The 25969-nt window shown below is 38.2% G+C and overlaps 5 protein-coding genes across 6 annotated transcripts in view; all 5 read left to right on the plus strand.

The window, feature by feature from the left end:
* LOC135767009 (GTP-binding protein 4-like) overlaps nucleotides 1-25969 on the plus strand; it is a 326314-nt gene that overhangs the window by 133521 nt on the left and 166824 nt on the right. The window lies entirely within an intron of this gene.
* Nucleotides 94-5247, plus strand: LOC135767007 (uncharacterized). 2 transcript variants are annotated; one of them, XM_065276577.2, is made up of 8 exons: nucleotides 94-309; nucleotides 890-1400; nucleotides 1487-2201; nucleotides 2291-2378; nucleotides 2507-2725; nucleotides 4260-4393; nucleotides 4773-4896; nucleotides 4985-5245. In XM_065276577.2, exons 2-8 carry the CDS (start codon nucleotides 891-893, stop codon nucleotides 5202-5204), a joined length of 2010 nt encoding a protein of 669 aa, XP_065132649.1. In that variant the 5' UTR covers nucleotides 94-309; nucleotide 890; the 3' UTR covers nucleotides 5205-5245. The 2 variants fall into 2 exon arrangements, with proteins under 2 accessions (XP_065132649.1, XP_065132650.1); XM_065276578.2 differs by lacking the exon at nucleotides 94-309 and adding an exon at nucleotides 336-518 and having other exon boundaries at nucleotides 4985-5247.
* pxdc1a (PX domain containing 1a) lies at nucleotides 7868-11143 on the plus strand. Its single transcript, XM_065275473.1, has 5 exons — nucleotides 7868-8137; nucleotides 8218-8318; nucleotides 8397-8511; nucleotides 8596-8692; nucleotides 8799-11143. Exons 1-5 carry the CDS (start codon nucleotides 7900-7902, stop codon nucleotides 9016-9018), a joined length of 771 nt encoding a protein of 256 aa, XP_065131545.1. The 5' UTR covers nucleotides 7868-7899; the 3' UTR covers nucleotides 9019-11143.
* opn4.1 (opsin 4.1) lies at nucleotides 12760-14280 on the plus strand. Its single transcript, XM_065275484.1, has one exon. The coding sequence runs from the start codon at nucleotides 12760-12762 to the stop codon at nucleotides 14278-14280; it is 1521 nt and encodes a 506-aa protein (XP_065131556.1).
* On the plus strand, nucleotides 16598-18630 carry tmem53 (transmembrane protein 53). The gene is made up of 3 exons (XM_065275495.1): nucleotides 16598-16804; nucleotides 17230-17333; nucleotides 17642-18630. Exons 1-3 carry the CDS (start codon nucleotides 16750-16752, stop codon nucleotides 18326-18328), a joined length of 846 nt encoding a protein of 281 aa, XP_065131567.1. The 5' UTR covers nucleotides 16598-16749; the 3' UTR covers nucleotides 18329-18630.

The following is a 25969-nucleotide window of genomic DNA, read 5'->3' on the forward strand; positions in this document are numbered from 1 at the left end:
TTCGGACTTAAGTGAATCTAATCGTCAAAAACATGGTTAACTAATTAAAGTTTTCTATCTTTATTTTCGCTGTTCATCTCATAACGTATATGCCGCGGGTAACCACAAACGCGCCACGATTTAAAATCAGCAGAAATTTAGGTGAATTGAATAAAGCTTGGAAACGACTCACTTCACATCCATTCAATTCTTCGGGTTGATTTTAAAGCTCCACGCATGCGCAAAATGTATCAACAGAAGCACAAGGAACAAGAGGGCAAGGAACCGTCAGTATTCGGGATTAGCTGTTTCATAAATTTCAACTATTAGGTATTTTCACAACACACTTCGTGTTAGAACATTATAAATCATAATTTGGAAAAGCAGACTCGCGTTTATCTACGTCTATGCAAGGGAAATGTACATTTTACGCTTACTGTGTGGACTGTAACAATGCTGTGGTCCCTAAACCGCACGTTGATGACGTCCATAGACACAGCCATAAAACGTAAAGACAACGCAAAGTATGTGTAATTTAGGTACGCGCATCATTTAACACACTTATGTTTTGTAACGTTGCATTATGAAAATGTCACGAGTTAATATACAAATACAAATGCATCTTGCGTTCTGAGCGAATAGTTAATCTACTATGGCTAGCCACTGCGCACTTTGTTTTAAATGTATATGTATATATATTGCTGTACCACAATGTCCTCTGTCTAGAACTTTATTATTATTCCTACAGAGTGAAGTGGGCTGTTAGGCCCAATAAAACTACATTATTGTTTAACTTTAGGCCAAATGCATTAACTCTTACTGTAGAATGGATGGTACTATTCACTTAATAACTGATTGGGTCCAGGATTGTCTAAACACTGGTCTGCTTCCCTTTTTTGTTATTTCCAAGCATGGGCAGATTTAAAGATGTATATCAAGATGTCCAGCCTGTAATCCTTCGACTTGAAGACGAGAGCGTCACCTCCAGCCTTTACTGCAGCTCAGCAGAGGGAATTGAAGCCCACGTTTCCGCTTTGGTGGAAGCTTTCTTGGTTGAAGTTTACCGATGTAGAATCTGCCAGTTTACCAGCAGCCAAAAAGCCAGGATCAGCCATCATGTTATGGAAAGACATGACCCAAGTTCTCCATGTCCCCATCTGCCATGTCTGGAAAAAGAAGATGATGAGAGTTTGAATGTAGAAATGAGGGTTGACGATGAGGTCGACCCCAACAACTCACCCTATGACTTGGAGAGCGACCTTCATTCTGGCTCAAAAAACAATGAGGATCAATTGGACATGGATCGCATGCCTTTTCTTCTTCCGATGTATGGTATGTTTCAGAACATCAGCCCGCGGTCATGTGACATCAGCCTGGGATCAAACTCAGATGGCAACTTGCATGTGGCGCAGACTTGCGAGGTGAGTATAAACCTGGCAGGATTCAGGAATGTATGCCCACATGCCTGTACATTCCAGTTTGACATCTAAGATTTTGTTTTATCAAGGTAAGCACGCTCTTTGAAGAGGAGAGGCATGGTGAGGACAGTGAGGAGGAACCTGCGTTTCAACTGGAGGATGCTAGCACCGGTTTGAACGGTGAAATCGACACTGATGTCCAGGATGAAGAGATGGCCCAGTCAGCACATCTGATGACTCTTGGACTATGTCGAATCTCCAGCACTAAATGTCCCCCTCACACTGCAAGTTCAGTGAAAAGACTTTCACATACGCCAGGTGAGCAGGATGCTGGAAATAACATCATGGATGACAGACAGCCTTTGCTGTCGGCTGGTGAATTGCAGAAGATGTCTGAGGAGAATGGCGGACTGGCCTGCATCCTCTGTCAGACAGTGACATCCAGTCGTGGTATGCTGGAAGTGCATCTGAAATGCCACAGTGGAGATCAAGGCTTCAGGTGCCCGCGCTGTGACTGGGAGTCAGAGGACTGGCTTGATATGGAGCAACACTGGAAGGGGCATGAAAAGAGAAAAGGTTCTAAGCCACATAAATGTAGTGTTTGCCCCAGGGCATTTAGGAGAGCTGATTCACGTGACGCTCATGAAAAAAGGCATAATCAACGACATCGCTGTCGATCTGAGACGACACCTCTCGCACAGTGTTCTCTTTGCTTGGAATGGTGTCATACGGGGAAGGAGTGGGAGATACACCAACAGTGTCACTTTCAAGGAGAATTTAAATGTTTGCACTGTGATTTTACAGGTATACATGATGACATAATGACAATCCAATGCCATCTGAAAATGCCACCAATTTCCTTTGTTATGCAGTGTCTTTTATCTGTCTTCTAGAGAACTCATGGAAGAAGACCTTGAAGCATATTCGCACTCAACACAAGCAGGGAGATACAAATCAAAAGAAGCAGATTGTTCACAGCATGTAACTATCTCATACATTCAGTAAATAGAATGTATCAAACCCACTTTTTTTAATCTCTTGTTTAAAATGACTCTGATTAAAAGAAACTCTTCTAAATAAAATATGCACCCCCCCTTGTCTGTACACAGAGAACGCCCGCAGCTTAGCATGCAAAGATCCACCAAGTACCCAGAATGCCTAAAAAAAATGAAGCCAGAGTCATGGTGCCAAGTTAGGAAGAAGAACGTGATAAACAGGGTGGTGGGAGTGGAAATTAAAAATAAAGGAGTGAGACGATCGATGGATGAGATGTCAGTAGGAGTCGCTGCTTCAAGGCGGAGAGAGTTTTGCTGCAACCTTTGTGACAAGTAAATAAATAATTTTATTCCATTTTGAGCTCTAAATTCATCTGAAACTGTTATTAAAGGGGACATATCATGGAAATCTGAGTTTTTTCATGTGTTATAATTGGGTCTCCAGTAGGGGTGGGCGATAACTTGCCTCCTATAGTGACTTAGTATCTTATATGACTTTGTATCTCATAATAACAACTTAGTATATCATAATAATGACTTAGTATCTCATAATAATGACTTAGTATCTCATAAAAACGACTTAGTACAGGGGTGTCCACTCCTGCTCCTGGAGGGCCGGTGTCTCTGCAGAGTTTTATTCCAACCCTAATCAAACACACCTGATCCAGCTAATCAAGGTCTTACTAGGCAGACTAGATACTTTGAGGCAGGTGTGTTGAGGGAAGTTTTAGCTAAACTCTGCAGGACACCGGCCCTCCAGGACCAACTTTGGACACCCCTGACTTAGTATATCATAATAATGACTTAGCATCTCATAATTATGTCATTATTCTGACTTAGGAAATCAAAAAAATTTTTACCAAATGTGGCGGAAATAGGCTTCCATACGTGTTAATAACGAGTTTCGTTATTCTGTTGAACAAAAAAAGATGTTTTGATGTATGATGGTAACCACACAGTTAACTGTAATATTGAAATCACTTGGTACCGTTAACTGTTACCATAATTTATCAATCAAAATATTTTTTGGGCTGGTGAACTAACCCAGTATTTATATATATCTTTAAGTATAATGAGTTTAGAATGATCTTAAAGGGACACTCCACTTTTTTGAAAATAGGCTCATTTTCCAGCTCCCCTAGAGTTAAACATTTGATTTTTACAGTTTTGGAATCAATTCAGCCGATCTCTGGGTCTGGCGCTACCACTTTTAGCATAGCTTAGCATAATCCATTGAATCTGATTAGACCAATAGCATCACGCTGAAAAATAACCAAAGGGTTTTAATATTTTCCTATTTAAAATTTTCCTATTTTCCCCTTGGTAACTTTCAATAGCAGAGGACTATTTTCGGGCACTGCGTAATATCATTGCGCCTGCTGCAGCCATGTTATGGCAGCAAAGTCCTTGATTATTACGCCAGAATGAGTTTCTAGCCATATCGGCCTAGAAAATCACAACTTTTATTTTTTTCATCAGTCATAGAACTCTTAGTAACTACAGAAGAGTCAAGTTTTAAATAGGAAAAATATTTAAACTCTTTGGTTATTTTTTTGCGCAATGCTAATGGTCTAATAAGATTTAATTTATTATGCTAAGCTATGCTAAAAGTGATAGCGTCAGACCCGGAGATCAGCTGAATGGATTCCAAAATGGTAAAAATCAAATGTTTAACTAAGGGGAGCTGGAAAATGAGAATATTTTTTTAAAAAGTGGAGTGTCTCTGAAGGTGATCTCATTTGTGCCATAACTGAAATATTTCCTTGATATCTAGAATAATGCTGTACTGTTGGAAAGTGTCTGCTTAAGAATTTTATAATATCTGATGTCCCTTAACTTCCCATTTTCTGTAATCGTCTCTATACAGGAAGTTTTCAACCAAGCTGACTATGCGTCGTCATATGGGCATCCATCAGGGGGAAAAGCCATTTAAGTGCCCACATTGTCACTACTGCACACGTCTTAAAGCTTCACTTATCCAGCACCTCCGTGTCCATACAGGTGTAGTTCCAGCACATCATAGTGCTTCTCATTAGTTAGCCTATTTTGATGTACAGTATACTCTTTGTATTAAACAGCCGATAAATCTATAAGCACAAAGCAGTAACAATTCATCATTGTTCTGAGACATGTTCACCACCTTTTTTTTTGAATAAACATGACAAATGACAATCTAGACTGGGCCACTGAACGACTTTCCCATGGTACTTAAATGAGAAAAGTAGCAAATATGCTCCCCTGTGGTTGAGACAGATGTAGATTTACTTTTACATCTTGGAAACCTTTTCAAGGCGCATTGTTCTCGGTAAAGCGTTACCATGGACTCGCACCGCTTGAGCGCAAGAATTTCATGAGATGTTTTTCTCCCACTTGCTTTTAGGTGAGAAGCCGTACAAGTGTTCCCAGTGCTCTTATGCTTCCATTGACAGAAGCTCTCTGCGGCGACACTCAAGGACACACACACAAGAAAGGCCTTACTGCTGCCAGTACTGTCCTTACAGCAGGTACACGCACACACCTGCCACGATGTTGATGGCCTAAAGTTGTTTTCGTGCTGCTTCTGTAACTAAGGATAATGCCTTTCATCTTTAGCATCCAGAAGAAGAGCTTAGACCTCCACTCACGGCGCCATCACACCGGAGAATCCTTTCCTTGTCACCTGTGCCAGTATTCCACAGCCGACCGCCAACTGCTGGTACGACACATAAAGAAACATCATAGTACAGAACAGCCTGTTGTACTGGGACTGAGAAACAGCTTCTGTTCTGGATCCCAAACCGTACCTTCCCAAAGAGCACGGACGTCCAAATAGTATTTATGAATAATAAAAAAAAAATCTGTTTTTATTGTTTTCTAAAAATTTTGTCTTGGAGAGTTTTCTTTTATGCACTTTAGATGTATATAATGACAAAGCAGGCTTATGTCATTAATGTGTGGGTCTAATAAAATGTTTTACCCCTGGCCTGTAGTTCAGTTGGTAGAGCAATGCATTATCAATAATAATTAGATTATGACATTTTAAGCTGGATTTCACAGACAGGGTCATGTAGATTGGTTGTCTTTTTTCACAATTAAGTAAACATACAAGTGAATTGAAAATAATTTATTTTATTTGACTAGTGTTAGTTAAGTTTAAAATAAGAATCTTCTCAGCACTGAGAAGGGGTTAAGGTTTAATGAGTTTTACCCCTTCAGACCCTGCATCCACTGGAAAGGGCATCACATGTTTTGTGGTTCAAACCAATAAAAATACAGATCAACCAATCAAAATAAGGCACACTGATTAAACACCTGAAAAATCAGGTCTAAAGGGGTTAATTTAATTCAATTTGATCTATATAGCGCTTTTCACAATTGGTAATGGTTTCGAAGCAGCTTTACATTAATAGAAGCAGGGGAAAACACAGAAAAATCGACAGACAATATAAGTAGCAAAATATACAGCGGCTATGAATAAACTTTACAAGCGAGCATATTAATAATGTAACGTATAGGAGAGGGTGCTAAGTTAAGCCAATGTCGGCTGACTCCCTGGAAAAAAACCCTTGGAAGATATATATATATTGACTGTAAATATATATACAGGATAAATGGATAAGGAGATAAAACAGGTTCCATCAGTGGTCGTTGGTCAGGCATCGGCTGGGCTTCACGTTGAAGGACAGCCAGTAGATCAGTGGTATGTTGACCTCCACGGCAGCCGGAACTGGGTCTGTTTGTCTCAATGTCCTCGGGTTCGAGGACGAGACAGGGAAAGAGAAACAAAATCCTATTAGCGTAGGGGCCATTCGCATGTAATGCAAGTGTCACACAGTGTTATGTTTTAATATATGCTCGGTTCCAGACAGGCTAGCTATTGCGGCATTAGTAAATTACCCAGATGAGTTATGTGAATGCTTTGTTTCATACAGGCTAACTATTGCGAGATAAGTATATTTACTAGACAAATTATGTGAATGGTTTGTTAAAGAGAAAAGTCTTAAGTTTACATTTAAAGTAAGTTTAAAGTCACAATGAAACGGAAATAGCGATTGTCTTATTTTTCCCATCCCGACATATATCTGAGAGAATTGTCTTCTGAAATGAGAAAGTACAAAAAGTCCCCAAAACGTCATTTTGAACGTACGGAAGACGTTTTTGTGGACATTCGCAGGACGTCAAAAGAACCCTACATGGTAACGTCAGGGGGACGTTCGCAGATGTCATTTAGGGGACGTCCTGGTGACCTTTTTTGTTAGCTGGGAAGGTAGGGCGGGATTTGAATTCGTTCATCGAGAAATTATTGGTCATGTTGCTATTTGCTAATCCCGCCCTTCTGACATTCCTCGTGACCATAAGAGGTCGTTTTGAGGAGGGGAGGAGATTTGCATTTTTGATTAAAAGTTTTGAGGGTACACGAATAAAAAAATAGAAGTTCACAGATATGTAATTTGTCAAATTGACCACAATTTGAAAAAAAAATCAAGTTTATAATTTCAATTTCATTGTGGTTTTATGTACACTCTCAGAAATAAAGGTACAAAACTGTACCTTTTCTGTCACTGGGGCTGTACCCTTTCAAAAAGTACAGCTTTGCACCTAAGGATTTCATTTTAGTACATCAGAAGTACATACTGGGACCAAAGAGAGCTTATTAGTACCTCAAAAATACATATTAGTATCTCAAAGGTACATATTGGTACTAAATGTTTACATATCTGTACCTAATGGTCCATATAATTACCTTTTTAAAGGGTGCTGCCCCACTGACAGCTAGAGATATTTTGCTTTTTTCTAACAATGTAGGTCCTTAAGGTACGGTAATCTACCCAAAATTGTATTCTGTTTTGTATTTTTGTAAATGTACCAAACGGAAACTTAGGGTACAGCCCCAGTGACAGAAAAGGTACAGTTTTGTACCTTTATTTCTGACAGGCTATTTCCCTCACTTTTGGTGGGCTGTTAGTTACAGTTCTAAAATAGTAACCGATTAAAGGATTGACACTATGATGCATTAGGCACTTAAACTGACAAACAAATCCCACTACCAATCCAATAGAAACAGGATTTTCCCACCTCTTGCTTAACACAATTAACAGGGAAAAAGTTAAAGCTTTAGTCTGCTGTATGAAATAATTACTTAAAGTAATTTTTTTCCTATTATTATATCTCTATTGAGTTTTACGCGTGTTTAAATCCAGCTTTGAGAGTAGAGAGAGTGAGAAACAGCAGGTCGAGAAATATGATGGGAGTGGAGAGACTTCAGCGAGAGAGAGAGAGAGAGAGAGAGAGAGAGAGAGAGAGAGAGAGAGAGAGAGAGAGAGAGAGAGAGAGAGACGAAGAGAAAGTCAGAACAGTGGAATTTGTATGACTTTGGATAAGTTTTACGAACTTAATTATATCAGAAAATACATGAATATCTACATGACTTGCTCATAAAATAAGTCGCTTCCTTTTGTTCTGCGCGTTATATTAGATCGCGAAACAGACGTGTTACATTGATACCCGTCGCGTGTCCTTATAAGCAGATGGCAGGTGTCGATCTCACGAGCCTTTCTGTTCGGAAAGTAACCGACTGTTGGGTGATCGGACTCGAGCACTTCGCTGTCGGAGAAGAGGAGTTTTTCCAGATCAGGACTGAATGGTCTGATAAAAGCATAACGTACTTGCGAAGGCGTTTTCTCGATCTGGTAAAACTTGCGAATAGTTTGGAGAAGTTATTTTCAGAGGACAGTGGGAGTTTGACTCAATCCCTGACGCTTAAGGGTATGCAATTAATTTATACTATAGGCATTTGTTTCAGGACTTGTGACCATTTCACTGCTTGCTAATTCTTATTTTATCAGCATTGCAGAAGATAACAGAAGCAGAGCAGCATTGTGACATTGAAAACAAGCTGGATGAAGTGGAAACATTATTAAAAAATATCATCAAAATGCCACCAAAGGTGATTATTTATTCTGAGATGCTTACTTGTTGCTTTATGTCAACTTGGTGCCCTTACAGTTTACTTTCTGCTTTCCAGTACTCTCAGTGTAAAGCAATTCTTACATTTTTCAAGACTACCCCTCTGGACTACACTTTAAAAAACATGTTTGATCCAATCCAGCCCTTCTACCAGAGTCCTGTAACTGTAGCTGGTTTGTCTTCGTCATTATATTTAATGAAAGATGACATGTGATTAAACTCTGTAATTTATTAGTTAATGTGTTATATATCTACAGATGTCAGGAGGGCCAATGGGTTTTGTTTGGCAAATACAGAGACTGTGCTTTTTGATCCATATATGAAGAAAGGAGTCGAACCATCTAAATCTTGCATGTAAATATCTGAACAGTTTTATATTGATACTATTTTAAACTATTAATCGCCATGTCCTAAAGTTGACCAAATCAGCAATGTGTGTGTTATATATTATCACATCCAGCTCTGAGACAGCGGCCCAGATATGGACAGGAACAACATGTCAAAATGGGATCAGACCTGACAAAGAATTTGTGCACACACCTCACTTCATTAGCACAGTTCTGACTACTGGTGCCACTGAAAATAAAGAAGCTGACTATCACCCTAAAAAAACAGAGTTTACCCTCAACAACATCGACAACTTCCACTTACATGCCTGTGAGACTGACATCCTTGAATGACTTGAACTGATAATATGACATTAAGGACCCTGATATATCTGAAAGCCCTGTAAAAAAATACTTTAAGTTTATGCCTAACTTTCCTGCCCTGAATTAGACTGACTTTAAGAATAAGCTCATTCAATATTAAAAAATAAAGGATTTATAACGATTTAATAATATGTATGATTTATTAAAAAAATATTATTTTTTTAAAGATCAGAATTACATATTAAATATGTAAAGAAAACAATCGGAGGCTGTTTTATATTAATTCACTTAAAAAAGTAAGTAAACTGGGTGCCTTAAAATAAGTTTATTCAACTTAAAAATATCAGTTGTCCGAACATGCATTACACAACTTTAAGGCAATCATGTAACTTACTTTTTTAAGTTGAACCAACAAATCATTTTTATATTGCAATTTTTTTTGTTTTATTATAAATATTTGTAGGTTTTAAACAAGTTTTGTTTTTTTCATTTTCATATGTTCTAATTTAGTTACTGATAACATTATAAGTCACGTGGAAAATTCCCTATGCACTGTAAAAATTTCAATCAAATCAACATTTATTTTTTGTTAGTTAAACAATTGAAACTTATTTTTATAAGTTAAGTCAACTTATCACAAGTCAACACTTAAAATACTAGCTTGAGTTGACTTGCAAAACAAAGTTGTTTTAACTTCATGCATTTTTTACAGGTTGTTAAAGTTTACAATGTTTTTAGTTCACTCAATACAAATTTAGCTTTAAGTCAATACTACAATAAACATTTGAATTTCAATAATGACAGATACATATATCTATGTCTATAGCCCAAATCTCTGTTACAGCAGTCTGTCTGCCTGCCTGCCTCTCCATGTTTCCCTGTTCATCATCCATTGGGGCCCTGTCCCAAATGGCACACTCCGGACTTGTGGACTTCCTCAGAGTCCACACTTTGATGGCATCATGTAGTGCAGACTTTAGGGACCCTTGAAGTAGAGGTCTTCACGGGTCCACTTAGATCCGAAAACCCGAGGTCCGACCCGAGACCCGATCGGGTTCAGGTCTAAAAGTTTCACATGTGCTTCGGACACGGGTCGGGTACAATAATAGCGGCATCGGGTCTCGGGTAATTTAAAAATGAATGTGTTTTTTCTGAACAACCCGAGAAGACCCGAACTCTATCGCCAGTGTGCGTCAATGTCCTTTTCAAACCTCTCATCTGTTTGACAAGAGCGCTTGCGACATTGTGTGGTTGTCGGAAGGTTCATTTTCGTTGAGACAAACATGTCAGTCAATTATAAATGTACATTTTAGCGGTTACATTGGTGTCGTCGTCAGATAACAAAGTAAAACGAATGGAGCAGCTCGCCAAATTGGTTGCAAGGCCACCGGAGTTTCTTTCTGTCTGACTGCTGCGTGTGGGTCTGCAGAATGCACACTCAGTGCCGTTTACATTTGGTTCCAGTCGGGTTAAAAAATTTTTTTCACTAGTTCGGGTCGGACTCGGGTCTAATTTTCTCGGGTTTGTCTCGGGTCGGGTCTTTCTTTAAAAATTTTTTATTTATGCACGTCGGGTTCGGGTATGAAGTGATTCGGGTCATTTCGGGTCGGGTACATTTCTTTGGACCCAAGACGACCTCTACCTTGAAGCAAGCCCACAAGGGTGCATGGAAGTCATACATACATGTGGGACAGACTCAGCGTCACGCCCGAAATAGGAAGAGATCGATCTGATTGGTCTGGTTGCTCTTTTGCAAAAACTTCTGGGTTGATAAAGTACGTGGAGCCTGCAGCAGTGCGGGCTCCACCGAAGACCGGGTGCAAAGGGGGCGCTAATGAGCATGCTTCAGAGCGTAAAAATGACATATGGGACACTTGAAGTGCACCATTTGGGACAGGGCCTTGGACTTAAATTCCTCTTCACTCCCTCACCTGAACTGTGTTTGCCATTATCCTCATCTTGTCATTATCCTCGCCATCAATCATCATGTCTATATATGCTTTGTCTGTTCTTCCCATTGTTGTCCGTAATTGTAATGTTGCTGTAGTGTTGATCAGTCATTTGTTTATTAAAAATAATTGTTTAATGTTATTCGTCATTGTCACCTTCGTCCTTCACCTTTATACCATAAAATATACACTGTAAAAAAGATTTACGTGGTAAGGTAATTTACGTGGTTGTCTTAAAATTTTGAGGACACTACTAGTTGACCCAAAAAAGTTGATGTAAAAATTGTTGTGTCAAAAATATATATATTTTTAATTGAATTAGCTCTATTTTAAGGTAACTTACTTTATCCAACTTTTTATAGCGAAATGACACAGACTGTGATGTGATTGGTTGATCATTATTTCAGTTCGGGTCAGTGAGCAGTTCTCATGATGTGGAACAGTAATCAGTCTTTATTGGATCAGTCATTCTGCTCCACTTTCACACTGCATATATTGATTCGGGTCACTGAATGCACTCAAACAATCCATACACCCTTATTTTGGGTCAAAAAGAGTTTTTTTCCATCAGTCAGTGCATTTTTTATGGCTAATTTGCCGTTTAACAACAAACATTGGTTGCATTTACTTAGTTAATGAGTTCAGAAAATCGAAAGAGATCTACATTTCCTCCTCCCGATGACCTATATTACTCAGACAGGAATGTCCTGCTCATTTCTCTGGTGCTTGCCAAACATTTAAACTTCAAATAAAGTTATTAAAATGGGGCCAATCAAGTGGAGGGGAATATCTATTGCTATTTAATATAATGATCATCAATCAGAATTTTAGCTCTGCTTTCGAAGGCCAAAGTATTCAAATATATTTGAATAAAATAAAAACGCACATCCATGGACACTGCATACAATCTTTTCTCTCAGATTCACAGTTTAATTGTAGTTAGATTACCAAATTAATCTGGAATATTTTCTGAATAATTTAAAAACGTTTTCTTTTTATTATTATTTTTAAAATATTTTTGAACCATATTCCTTAAAGTCTATGTTAGGGATATGATATCAAGTGCGCCATAATTATGTAAATGTGCTCATATTATATTCTTAAATTAGTCGCAGTTACCAGAAGTGATGTGCAAATCTAAACAATTCATATCTTTGGTCATTATTCAATTTTTTTTGAAAGATACATTAAACATGCTTGTTTTATTGATGGGATCAGTAAATATTTTATATAAAACTGCACTCAGTGTAGTCAATGCATTCAAGATTTTCTGTGGATTTTGTTTTATATATTCAAATAAAACCCAGATTCCCCAAATACTCTCCATTTTGTCAAACTATTTTGTCTGTTAAATACTTTAGAAGTTAAGTGATTGGTCCATTCGGTACCCTTCACTTAAAATTTTGTTGGTTCAATCTAACCTGTAAATTAAAGTAAATATTGTACAAATGCTCCCCAAACATCACTACTGTGTACAGTTAAATATTGTATAGGCCTTATTGACATGTCTGTATAATATATTTTAGATACTATAGTACTAAAACATTTAATGAAAACTGTTGGATAACACAGTGTTATGCTAAATAGTCCGGAAACAGCAACAGGTTCAATACGATTTTAACAAGGTCAGAAGAGTTCTCCAGATCAATAATAACTTGTTGTTACATTGATCAGTGTATAAAAAGCTAATGTTGTGAATCACCATTCACACACAGACTGGGAGGAGGAGAGGTTTATTTCACATAAGATCTCCATATGTCCTCCTTTTTCAATAATTAAGTTCAGTTTTACAATTGTACACCGATTCTAACAAAAGCTCAATATGAGTCATCATCACTCTTCATGGCGAGAGCACCACTGTGTCCCTGGAGACACCAACTGCACCGCAAGCTTTAAGGAATCCTTAAGCAGCAGAAACTACCAGTTACACCATGTGCCTTTCCATGGACCGACACATAGTCACCACCACGAGCCTCCACACCCTTTCCCCACTGTGAATGTTCCTGATCATGCCCACTACATCATCGGCTCTGTCATCTTAATAGTTGGCATCACCGGAGTGATGGGGAACGCACTGGTGATCTACGTGTTCTGCCGAAGCAACAGTCTTCGCACTGCGGGAAACATGTTTGTGGTGAACCTGGCTGTGGCTGACTTCTTCATGTCTCTCACCCAAGCCCCTATGTTCTTTGTGGCCAGCCTGCACAAGCGCTGGGTGTTCGGTGAGCGTGTTTGCGAGCTCTACGCGTTCTGTGGTGCCCTCTTCGGGATCTGTTCCATGATGACTTTGACTGCAATTGCTGCCGATCGCTGCCTTGCTATAACTCAGCCGCTTGCGCTTGTGAGCAAAGTCAGCCGACGCAAAGCCGGCGCAGTTCTGGCTGTTGTGTGGCTCTATTCCCTGGGCTGGAGCCTTCCACCCTTTTTTGGCTGGAGTGCCTATGTTCCTGAAGGCCTTCAGACCTCTTGTTCTTGGGACTACATGACCTTCACTCCATCGGTACGTGCATACACCATCCTTCTCTTCATTTTTGTGTTCTTTATCCCCTTAGGGATCATTGGTAGTTGCTACTTTGCCATTTTCCAAGCAATCCGAACAGCAGGGAGAGAGATAAGGGAGCTGAATTGTGGAGAAACCCATAAGGTCTATAAACGTATGCAGAATGAATGGAAGATGGCTAAGGTTGCCCTTTTGGTGATTTTGCTCTTTGTAATATCCTGGTCACCGTACTCCGTGGTGGCTCTTACCGCAACGGCTGGTTATTCCCATCTCCTCACCCCTTACATGAATTCAGTACCTGCTGTTATTGCCAAAGCCTCAGCCATCCACAATCCCATCATCTATGCAATCACACATCCTAAATATCGGGCAGCTATTGCGCGTTACATTCCAATACTCCGCCATATTCTCCGCGTAAAGGAGAAGGACCTACGTTCTTCTATCAGTTCCAGCAGTGCCCTCTGCTCCCGTCGTCCGACCCTCACCAGCCAATGTTCAACGGAGGTCAGTGTCGGAAATGCAGCACGGGTCAACGGCCGCTGGGGAAAGACCCGCTTGTCTTCTGCTTCAGACACTGATTCGTACTGGACTGAGAGCGAGGCTGAAGGTTCCAGTGTGAATTCCACCACCTTTGGTCGTCGTGTGTCCACAGAGATTTCTACAGATACAGCCATTCCTTCGACAGAGTCAAGCACTACCACCACGAGAGGGCACAGAGGCGAAAAATCAGACAAGGTTTTAAGCATACCTGTGCCCTTTATTGCTTTCGTAACAGATTCATCAGACAGGGAGCCTGTATCTGATGGAAAGACGTTCCTCCTCGAGGGGGACCTTAGGGAATAATGTAGTGCTTTAGAAGACTAGTTTAATGTTTGTTACCATAGTAGCAGTCGCATTAAATATGGCTAAATATATATTTTTATGAATAAGCTACAGTGGCGGCTGGTGAATTCTTTTTCGAGGGCACACGATGTGAAGCTTGTCACAACATGTATTTAGCTCGTGATGTGTGTGGCTCCACATGTCAAAATATGTGTTTGGCGTGTCATGTGAATCTATGTGCATCACACATCATGTCAAAATACGTGCCTGCTGCCAATCCTTCGAAGGGGTTTATGATAAAAGAAACTCATTTTTGCCAGATACTCGCATAATCTCATGTGTAATCAGAATTTAGTAGTGAGTGTTTTGCAAGTATTTTGTGAATTGAGCGTCTCTTTTATCATAAATCCTTTCGACGCGTGTGCAGCAGGCACATATTTTGACATGACGCATGATGCACGTGGTTCACATGATGCAATAAACAGAAATTTTGACATGATGAGCAACACACATGACACTCTGAACACATATTTTGAATTTGCACCCCTTCCCTTACGAAAATGAACCATGGTTTTACTACAGTTAAAACAAACAAAAAACATGGTTAATGTAGTAAAACCACGGTAACCTCAAAATAACCATGGTTTTGACAACTATGGTATCCAAAAACCATAGTTAAACCATAGTTAGTGAAGTAACACCATAGATAGTAATCAATACACCAAAAAATCAATACCATGCGGTTAATTTTCGTAAGGGTTGGAAAAGAAGTCACTGGTCGGCACTGGCTATATACCTATTTTTATGTCTTGTTAATTTTGAATAAAAAAAAATATACAGGTTATGTGTGAATTTAACACGTGTCTAGCTTATTTGAATTATTTAGCTTAAAAATGTATTCTTAGAAAAATGTTTCATAGTAATTTTCTATTTGAATATTCTGGGGAATGTAGTAAATAAATGCATGTAAATTGTGTTTGGTGTAACATACATTAAATATCATCAGCAGTCTGTTTGTATTTATTTGCATAATAGTTACTCACAATAAAAATACAATTTAACAAAACCAAAAAGACAGTTGTCATGTGGGAACTGCCACAGTAATGTTCAAAGGACCTTAGCACATGAATTTTTTTTTAATTATTCACTTTTTTATCTTTCATTTGTTTATTCATGGAGACCTAAACAGATAATGCAACAGACTGATTCACTTAAGACTTTTATTATCCTTTATCAATATTTTGAATCATAGTACATTTAGGGGTACATTTTATAGTACATAAATCATGATACATTTCCTGGCCAGGGATTATCTTAAGACAAGACTAGGCCTGAGTTTAATTAGAAAATATAACTAGTTTTAACAAAATTACTTAAAGTCGCAATGAAATTGAAATAAAAAACTATATATGTATTTTTAATATTGTGGTATTATTAACAAATGACTTATCTGTGAGCTTCATTATTTTTTAAAAATTCGTGTGTGCTCATAATCTTTAATCAAAAATGCAAATCTCCTCCCCTCCTCAAAACGATCTCTCTTCACTTCCGGTCAAAAGTATGGCAGGTGGGCGGGGTCCGGGAGAAGATCGCAGTGATTAGCAATTAGCAACACGACCCAACTTCAAACGATCCAATCAGATCTCGATGGACAAATTCAAATCCAGCCCTGCCTTATTTCATCTCAAAAGCCGTTTCATTCGGATATACGTCACCACGGGGAAAATAAGGCAATCGCTACTTCCGTTTCATGGCGACTTTAACTAAAACCATTTGTGTGCATTTTGAGGCAAACAAAGGGCACTAATGTATTTTAAAGGGATAGTTCACCAAGAAATTGAAATTCTGTCATCATTTACTCACTCTTATGTTGTTACAAACCTGCATACATTTCTTTGTTCTGATGTTTTTAACCAAACCGTTTGTGGACCCCACTGACTTCCATAGTAGGGAAAAGAATACAATGGAAGTAAATGGGGTCAAGAACGGTTTGGTTACAAACATTTTTCAAAATATCTTTCTATGTGTTCATCAGAACAAAGAAATTTATGCGAGTTTGTTACAACATGAGAGTGAGTAAATGATGACAGAATTTTCATTTTTAGGCGAACTATCCCTTTAAGAAATGTCAGTGCAAGTTGGTTTAGACAGCTTATTTTACATTTATTTTAAACTAATTATTTTTCCGGGAAACCGCCCAATAAAGTTTTAACCTTACAATGGAATGTTATGACACGCAACACCTAACTTGTATGTGTCATATGGCTCATCTGAACTTTTATTATAGATTTCCCGTGACTTTTAAATCGTAACCCGGAAGTTGTTTTTAACAATGGCGCGGTTATGTTGCCGACTTCACAGCGTATCGCGTGAACGCCCCTGAATCTGTCTGACTGTATCTTAAGCAACACAACAAAAGAAGCGAAACTCGAGACACCCTTGAAGTGTTTTATTAATGGAAGACAGAAGACAGGAAAAATAATATTCATTATGGGGGATGAGGGCATAGACTACAACATTGTTTTTCCAGAAGCACCAATCTCAGGTGAGTGTTAACCTGAATTGAGTCTGAAAGCAACACCACTGGTCTGCCTTTTACTGTAATATAATTCATTCATACCGATCTCTCAAAAATATTTATTTATTTACGTACGTACGTGCAAATGAGTGCCAGATTACAGTCTACGATATAACGTTGTGAAATGTAGAGGCGCTGTGTAAATTAATAAATTATATAGTTTTTAATTATAGTGTCAGGTAGGCTACTATTTGTGTATGTGTTGTATTGTATTGTGTTGTATTGGCGTTGGACAGTAGGTGCGTTTGACTTCATGCTGAGTTGCGGCCTATGACATCAAAACATCGCGAGGGTTATGCTTTCAAATCGCTCTCGCGGTACTTCTCTGTCATAGACCGATCGGTGCGCGCAGCACTGTTTAAAGTCAAACACATACATTCTTCTTTTGGCAGAGAAACACTGGCGCGGATCAAAGGAGCCAGTCGTGATTCTTTTAGGCTGGGCTGGCTGCAGAGACAAACATCTTGCAAAATACAGCTCGATATACAATCAACAGGTGACGTCTACATTTTTATAAAGGATTTGCAAAAATAAATGTGTAGGAAAGCCCCTAAAGATAATTTCTGACATGGGTATCTCTCTGTTTATGATAAATTAAGGAGGCAACATTTCCTCCCTGATTTTCATCATTTTACCAAAATCATATTTTTCGAACCTACTTTTTATGTGATAAATGAGTTAAAATTAATTAATTATTGTATAGAATATTATGAAATTAAATCTTTGTATTTTATTTATTCCCTTTAATCCTGTATAATTTCTTAACCTGTATGATAGCAATAACAGCTTCTTGTTTACATCCAGGGATGCGTGACTGTGTGCTACACAGCTCCTTTGAAGACAGTGTTTATTTCCGAATCATTCGGATATGAAGAGCTAAGAAGCACTGCTCACAAATTACTTGAACTTCTGTATGACTATGAGGTAGAGAACAACCCAATTTTCTTCCATGTTTTCAGCAACGGGGGCTTCGTGCTGTACCGCTACATGGTTGAGTTATTGCAAAGTCACCCTCAGTTTAGCACTCTATGTGTGGTGGGCACAGTTGTGGACAGTGCGCCTGACAGTCAAAATGTTATAGGCGCCCTCAGAGCTCTCAAAACCACCTTAGGGCCCAAAGTCAACTTGGTACTGCAGTACGTCCTCCTGGCACTGTTTGCAGTGGCAGTTGTGCTTCTGAGGGTTGTCTTGTATTCGGTGACCAAATACTTTCACAAGAACCACTACGATGCTATGATGGAGAAACCTGCACCTTGGCCTCAGATGTACCTCTATTCCAGATCAGACAGGGTGATCAGGTACAAGGATGTGGAGAAGATGGTTAAGGTGTTGAAGGAGAAGGGGCTGACCGTTGAAAGCTTTGATTTTATCACCCCTGCACATGTGAGTTTATACAGAGACTGTCCAGAAGACTATTCCAGCAGGTGCAGGATTTTTCTGACAGGCTGCATGACTGCTTCAGTGGAGACCTCGGCAAAGAAACGTCTTTAGGTGCACTAGTGATTAATCGGTTTTTGATCAGCCTTTAAAATGTATACACACACTCGGTACATTTATGTGTGCACTAACCATCTTATTTGTGAAATGTAAACTACTGTTTAATAACCTTAACTGAACTTAAACCCTAAATGAAGTTTTAACAGGGGTTAACTTTGCACACTGATCTTTTCTGTATTTGTCTTATGCTGTGAATTAAACTGTAATTTAAGGCTTGATTTGTTACATTGGTGGACGCTGTGAATGGGTCGATTTGTGTATTTGGACATTGTGAATAAATAAATGTATGTATTTGACCAATGTGCCTTTCTTTAAATGAAAGCTTCTGGTAAATTAAAGCCATTTCAAAATAAATACAAAAACACAAACCAGGAACTGATACTGACATCACTATTGCACATACAATACCTACACGTTAATCTTTTTGTTTAAACTGTAACTGTGTATGAAAGGCAAACATTCTACCAGTTCAGTCTTTAGTTTCTTAGTTGTTTTTATTTTGCGCATCTCTTTTTCCTACACTTTTTCGATAGAAAATCACAAAATAGTGATGACACCTTCAAGAGATTTCTCTGCCAGGCAGGTAAAATTGGCCTTTGTCATAGCCGACAAGTCAGTCGGTTTGTGGTCAGAGATCTTTCTGAATGGTCAGACAAAGAGTCTCGTGCCATGTCTCCGACTGTCACATCTGACATTTCAGAGCGAGTCGCTGGCATTTGTTTTTCCAGAAAGCCCTCGGTGACACTATCATTTAGAGCCACTGATAGGGAAGAAAGTACAAGTGAAGTTTATATATCTGTTTAGACAGATGAACATCGCTTATTGGAGTGCATTAGGAATGAATTGCTTTGTTTTTATCTGGTTGGTCAGATTGCCTACAGCGTGCTTTCCTAAAATGATTTCTGAGGAATGAAATTAACCTTAATAGCTACACAACACCATCAGCAATAAAAAATGTATATGTAAGAGATAATGTATATTGTTATCGCAGAAATAGACATTTCACAAGACTTTTACAAGATCTAAAATAAATCCCCAGAGTACAAATGTGAAGTTTTAGCTCTAAATAGCATATAGATAATTTATTATAACATGTTAAAATTGCCACTTTGTAGGTGTGAGCAAATATGTGCTGTTTTTGGGTGTGTCCTTTTAAATGCAAATGGGCTGATCTCTGCACTAAATGGCAGTGCTGTGATTGGATAGTGCAGATTTAGGGATTATATTATCCTCTTCTGACATCACAACATCACATATATGCTTTATTCTGATTGGTTGAGAAATGTTTCACGGGTTACTTTTCTATAAAACGCATACCTAACCTGTCAAATGTCTTTAAATTACCACCAAAGCAATGTTTGTGGTTACTGTGGTGTAAGCAGAATAATTGACTCCGGTCCTTTGAATTATTTGAAAATAATGCGCAACGCTTCGTGTCGTGCGGTATTACCACCTTGGGTGTGCATTATTTCTGAATAATTCAACAGCCCGTCGTCAATAAATTCTTGCATAGCAACCTTGAAATGTCGCAACTGGCCAATTAGAATCAATAATTTTAGAGTGTCATGTAATAAAAAATATTAATGTTTAAATGTAGCCATTCTAAATATAATGTTTATTATAGGATAGTCTTGTAGTTCAATCAATCAATCAATCAATCAATCAAAATGTTATTTATTTAACAATTTCCCAAACAAATGAATGCAGTTCAAAGTGCTTTGACAGGTAAGAAAAAACCCAAGTACGTAACAATGGAAATGCATAAAATACACAAACACATAATAAAATACTTATTTCATATTAGTTGACAGGTTAAGCATATCTTTAGGGTAAGCATTAATAACCCGTAAGGAAAAAACTTGTATCTAAAATGACTTGTAGTGAACATTTTATCTCAAGGTGGTTTTATAATGTGGTTTGAAACTGTGGTTTTATATTAGCTTACATCACTAAAAACCAAAACAGTGACCAAATAAATGCATTATTGTATAATTTTTTTGTTATGTCTTTGCTCTGCTGTAAACCACTAAAGGTTTGCTGAAGGCCATTGGTAACCATTCTGTCCAATTTTAACCAGCTATAGCACATAGATTTCAATGGAGGGCAGCATTTCTCCATGATCCACTGACAGTGCTTTTTTAACAAGTCTGGTGTCTGTCTTTTCATTCTAGTAATCTTTAAAAAAACACTTTTTTTACAAATCTAACAATAGATTTTTGCTTTTTTTAACACTTTGCTAATTAAGTGTTGTATAATGCACTAACATGTGCTGCGCTGCATGCAACTTTTTGTCAAAACATGGTTATTATTAAGTTATTATGTTTTTATTTTGCAACTCAGCGATTTTTTAGTTATGAAGGCCTAAATCAAAACAAACCAACTGCAGTTTGATTGATAATTATTGGAATACACAATAAAAAACAAGATTTTTTATTAAAAATAAATAAATAAAAATGGAACCAAACTCTTCATATGTTCAGTTATAAAGTGGTTGAATCAAAGTAAAGCAACATTTTATATGCTACTTGGGCCTGTAAGAAAACACACTCAATCTGGAGAAAATGATGCTCGTTTGGCTTTTAAAGAACTTTTGTCATTGAGTTTAACAGCAGCTTGCGTAATTGACAGCACACTGTATAATGGCAATGCCTGATAAAAGTCCTGAAATTGCCCTGGGAGTTAATGAAGTCGCACTGTGTAATGAGGGAAGATTGTGGTGGAAAGGGGTCAACAGGCCTCTTCAGCCCTCTCGTCCATGGAAAATGGCTGCTGTCAGCCGCTGAACATTATGGGAATCTGAATGCCCACACAGCAAGCTCGCCCAGAGATTAATGATTTAAAATAGTAGCGTTTGGCAGAGACCCATTTCTCTGTTCGCTCTTATAGGGACAAGAGACTGCGGCAGAGAATTTAGCTCTTTAAAAAGTCAAGTACTTAAATATGTTTTCATAATTTACATTTTTGCCCTTGGTCATTCTGCTATGAACTGCATCCAAACTTTCTATAATATTTAACATATTCCACACAATGACGATGAATCCTTACTTGCTGCCTAAAAGACAAACAATAAGTAAAATAATGACATGGGTGAGTAACATATCCTGCATTGTTACATTCCATACTAAACGGTTTTTATGCACGTCACTTTTCCTTTTTCTCAAAATGACTAAGATTCATTAAAAGACTTGCACATTTCTAAAACAATCTGTGCTATCTTAGGGACAACACACACTAAATGTGTTGTTCCTAACTACACACATCTCTGTGTTATTATTGGAACAACACATTTTGTGTTACTTTTAAAATTACTTGTGTTGTCTTAATACAAAATTAACTTAAAATGACAAATTATGTGTAACAAATTTACACATCCTTTTTTAGAGTGACCTATTATTTACTTCTGTGAACCAAGCTTTTTTCCTAATCCAACCCAATATCTTGATAACATTATGTGTTAACTAACCACATGCATACAAGTAAATACCAGTTACAAGCTCAGAAATAAAAATATATTTTTCACATTTTATTCTAATTTTGACATACAATATTACAATCCAAAAATGAAGAAAGCAGGGGATAAAAAAGTAAATGCACATCACATTTTCTGAAAAATGTAGTATAGTGCATATAGAAAATTTGCTAATTGTTTTTATATGTTTTTTATGTAGCACACTGTAAAAAAATCCGTAGAAATTGCAGCTGGGTTGCCGGTAATTTACCGTAGATTTAAATTTATGTTATTTACTGGCAACATTTTCTTCAAAGTTGAATGAACATTTTACATTTACAAGGCTTTGTCTTTACAGAGTAAAACTAAAAAAAAACAGCATCAAGCAAAACGTTCTGGGAAACAAAATCTGAAGCAAAAAACAGAAAAAGGTTGATGATGATTTCTGGTTCCCAGAATGCTTTGCATGAAACTGTTATTGTATAGTTTTATTCTGTAAAGATAAAGACTTGTTAATATTTAAAATTTATTTAACTTTGAACAAACTCTTGCCAGTAAACAACATAAATTTAAATCTACGGTAAATTACCGGGAACCCAGCTGCAATAACATTGTAATTTCTACGGATTTTTTTTACAGTTTGTAACTTGCTTGTATACCGTCTTGCTTGTTTCAGTGTAGGTCTGTGCGTAATTTCGGCATCTTAGACAACAGAGGGCAGTGTCAGCCAAAGCAGCTGTAACGCTAAAGCCTGAAGAAAAATCTCCATTAGCAAACAGGGCAGTAAATCACAGAAAAGCTCTAATTTTGGTATCTAACAAAACCTCTTAGAATGCACTTTCCTTAACACATAAACGTGAAAGTCCTTTGGCTTGGCTTTAACTTCTATTCAGTATGAATAAGCCGCTAGACATATCTGTTTAACTTGAGTTCGCTATAAAGGAAATTATTTAACAGCTTAATGCACAGATATTTCAGATAGTAATTTTTACTACTTAGTTTGTTTTGTCCAGCTAAGCTTGTATTGCTTTTAAAACACTACTTTTATGTTTCATTTTAGTTTTAGAATTTAAAATATATGACAAAAGATAACCTGCAGCATTGGCATTTACAGTCAATAGCCATTAAACGCAGAGGGGGATGTCTGTGAATGTTTAAAGTCTGTTGGAGATTTTCAGACTGTCACCCTCTTTTACTTTGAGTTTAATGTCAAATCGTACATCTGTTTTTACATGCACCGCCTTTCGGATAACCGAGATAGGCTGCTTGTGAAGATAGACTGCCATATACAATCGCCGTGCACTCAGTTAAGTTCATGCTCCATTTCTGAAGAGTTATATCTGATATGATATTGTTGCCCTTATCCAAGGGGAAATGGGTAAATCTGTCATGACTGCAAGTTCAGATCAGATCCCGAAGGAAATCCAATATTTCACAGGCTTTAAAAAAATTATCTTCATAAATAAACAGATAAATGTACATGCGTTTTTAAATGATGTGACCTTTATTGTTAAATGTTAAATTTGCATTTAACTGATACTTTGAACACCTCTCTATGACACTAGCCATAAGACAACAAGATATTTTTAGTCCATTATGAGTCATTGTTGCCCATGCCTGCATGAATTTCGACCTATCCTTCCTAACGCTGGTGTACTACGCACATAGTGGTGTGCTTTATTATGTGCTGTATAAGGTTTAGAGGTCAAACATAAGCTCATGTCTCCGTTTGCTCCTTCCTCTTCCATCTGCTATGTTTGTCTCATCTTTTGTTTTCCAGCTTTGAATGTCTGGTGTCAGGAAATAGGTTCATCACATCGGTCCATGTTTGTCCTTTCGTCTCCTTCGCTCGCCCACTTGTTTGGCGCACAAATCCAGAGCGCTTACAGTAAGCCTGCATGAGCCAATCCGGCCCACCGACCCTTTCCACCACACCTGTTTCGGGCGCACTGGAGCTTTAAGTCGCTCCCTCTTCCGCTAATGAGCAAAGCATCCCGCCGAAACGAACACGGACCGTCGGGCCCCCTCCCACTCTGGATGAAAGCACGGGAGAGACATGACCAAAGTCGTCTCCTCTTTGACAAACTTGAAAAGCTTCCCTGGTGTGTAAGTTGAGGATTTGGACACTGAGGAATTGGACTAACCCTGCAACCAACCCTGTCTCCGAGCCCCCTTCTAGGTTTCCACTTATGAAACGAAGAAGAAAGAGAGACAGGCCCTCAGCGTGTGAACGGCACCTCTCGGAGAACGGGTTGGGCAGGATTGTTCAAAGTGACTGCGCTTCACAAAGCTCCTTCAGGAGAACATCTCCGGCTCTTCACAGCCGTGGCATCTGACAAGCAGCGGGCTCCGGTTAAAAGCACTGTCGAATTAGACGTACAAAACAAACCATGTGACATCACATAGGCAACCGTGCCGCACTAGCGCTGCACTCGGCGAAGAGCATGTGTGCGGAGTATAGTTTGAAAGATATGAAAGTGCCACAATGCTGGTCTCCAAGCATGCGTGGGGTGGGTTTAATTTGACTGAGGGGGTAAGGCAAATATAGGGTGAGGCAAAAGAAAGTATGTCTAATGAAGAGGAGACGTGCTCTTGTGTGACAGCCCTCCAGAAGCAAGGGCTCACAAAAGCTCTACAGAGGCGCAGAGAAAAAGCAGCAGGCTTTTGATTCGGCTGTACAACTGACACTTTGGCTTCTCTTGTTCTTGTGCAGCAAAAGTCCCTTTGTTAGACATTCTGTGTTATTGGATAATGATTTTCAACTATATACTGTATTTATGACTTTAACTTGGATTTCACAGAAAGGTCTTTTCAAAGTCTCATAATCTAATTATATCTATAGTTTCATTTCACATTAAAGGAATAGTCTACTCATTTTCAATATTAAAATATGTTATTACCTTAACTAAGAAGAGTTGATACATCCCTCTATCATCATGGGGTGCGCTGCGACACTTCGATAGCATTTAGCTTAGCCCCATTCATTCAATGGTACCACTCAGAGATAAAGTTAGAAGTGACCAAACACATCAACGTTTTTCCTATTTAAGACGAGTAGTTATATGAGCAAGTTTGGTGGTACAAAATAAAACGTAGCGCTTTTCTAAGCAGATTTAAAAGAGAAACTATATTGTATGGCGGAACAGCACTTTTGGGAGTACTTCGACTCGGCGCAGTAACACCCTCCCTCTCCCATTATGAGAGGGAGAAGGGGAGCGGATTTTTCAGGCGAGTTGAAGTACTCCAAAAAGTGCTGTTCCGCCATACAATATAGTATATTAATGTATCCCAGAACCCACCAACATATTTTTAAATGGAAACATTATATATTTTTATTAAATATATAATTGAGTATGAATGTATTATTTTATTAAAGAATGTATGTTTAAATTAAACAGTTTAAATAAAATATAAAAATAATTTATGGTACATCATATCAAAATCATTGTCATTGCTAGTCATTTATTGGACTAAACTGTTTTTTTTCACAACAACAACAACAACAACAACAGTGATTTTGTGCGACCCACAAATGAGTACCAGTTTAAAGGAAAACCCCACCGTTTTTCAACATTTTACTATGTTCTTACCTCAACTTAGACAAATTAATACATACTTTTTTCAATGCATGCCGTTCTTTGTACAGTGCGTCGTGAATGTGTTAGCATAGCCTAGCCCCATTCATTCCTTAGGATCCAAACAGGGATGAATTTAGAAGCCAACAAACACTTTCATGTTTTCCCTATTCAAAGACTGTTACATGAGTAGCTACGTCCACGAGTAAGTATGGTGGCACAAAATAAAATGTTTTTAAGCGGATACAAATGAGAACTTTATTGTATGGCAGAAGAGCACTTAGTTTGCAGCATTTCGACATCTGTCGCAGTAACATCATCACTCCTATGTCAGAGGTTGAAGTGCTGCAAACTAAGTGCTCTTCCTCTTTGAAAAAAATCTCCACGTTTTATTTTGTGCCACCATACTTACTTGTGTAACTACTCATGTAACAGTCTTTAAATGGGAAAAACATGGAAGTGTTTGGTAAAGTCATCCCTATTTGGATCCTAAGGAATGAATGGAGCTAGGCTAAATGCTAACACATTCACGACGCGCTGTACAAAGATTAAGTGCACGCTTTGAATAAAGATAGGTATTTATTAATTCGTACAAGTTGAGGTAAGAACATC

The sequence above is a fragment of the Paramisgurnus dabryanus genome, chromosome 6 (assembly GCF_030506205.2).
Source record: "Paramisgurnus dabryanus chromosome 6, PD_genome_1.1, whole genome shotgun sequence".
In the NCBI taxonomy this organism is placed as follows: Eukaryota; Metazoa; Chordata; class Actinopteri; order Cypriniformes; family Cobitidae; genus Paramisgurnus; species Paramisgurnus dabryanus.

Bases quoted from the DNA above. Each gene is read 5' to 3' on its own strand.
- LOC135767007 (XM_065276577.2), top strand. From the start codon at position 891: ATGGGCAGATTTAAAGATGTATATCAAGATGTCCAGCCTGTAATCCTT. The intron at 2,726-4,259 runs GTAAATAAATAA...GTCTCTATACAG, and splicing joins TGCTGCAACCTTTGTGACAA to GAAGTTTTCAACCAAGCTGA. The intron at 4,897-4,984 runs GTACACGCACAC...TTTCATCTTTAG, and splicing joins CAGTACTGTCCTTACAGCAG to CATCCAGAAGAAGAGCTTAG.
- pxdc1a (XM_065275473.1), top strand. From the start codon at position 7,900: ATGGCAGGTGTCGATCTCACGAGCCTTTCTGTTCGGAAAGTAACCGAC. The intron at 8,512-8,595 runs GTTTGTCTTCGT...ATATATCTACAG, and splicing joins GAGTCCTGTAACTGTAGCTG to ATGTCAGGAGGGCCAATGGG. The intron at 8,693-8,798 runs GTAAATATCTGA...TATCACATCCAG, and splicing joins GAACCATCTAAATCTTGCAT to CTCTGAGACAGCGGCCCAGA.
- opn4.1 (XM_065275484.1), top strand. From the start codon at position 12,760: ATGAGTCATCATCACTCTTCATGGCGAGAGCACCACTGTGTCCCTGGA.
- tmem53 (XM_065275495.1), top strand. From the start codon at position 16,750: ATGGGGGATGAGGGCATAGACTACAACATTGTTTTTCCAGAAGCACCA. The intron at 16,805-17,229 runs GTGAGTGTTAAC...TTCTTTTGGCAG, and splicing joins TCCAGAAGCACCAATCTCAG to AGAAACACTGGCGCGGATCA. The intron at 17,334-17,641 runs GTGACGTCTACA...GTTTACATCCAG, and splicing joins GCTCGATATACAATCAACAG to GGATGCGTGACTGTGTGCTA.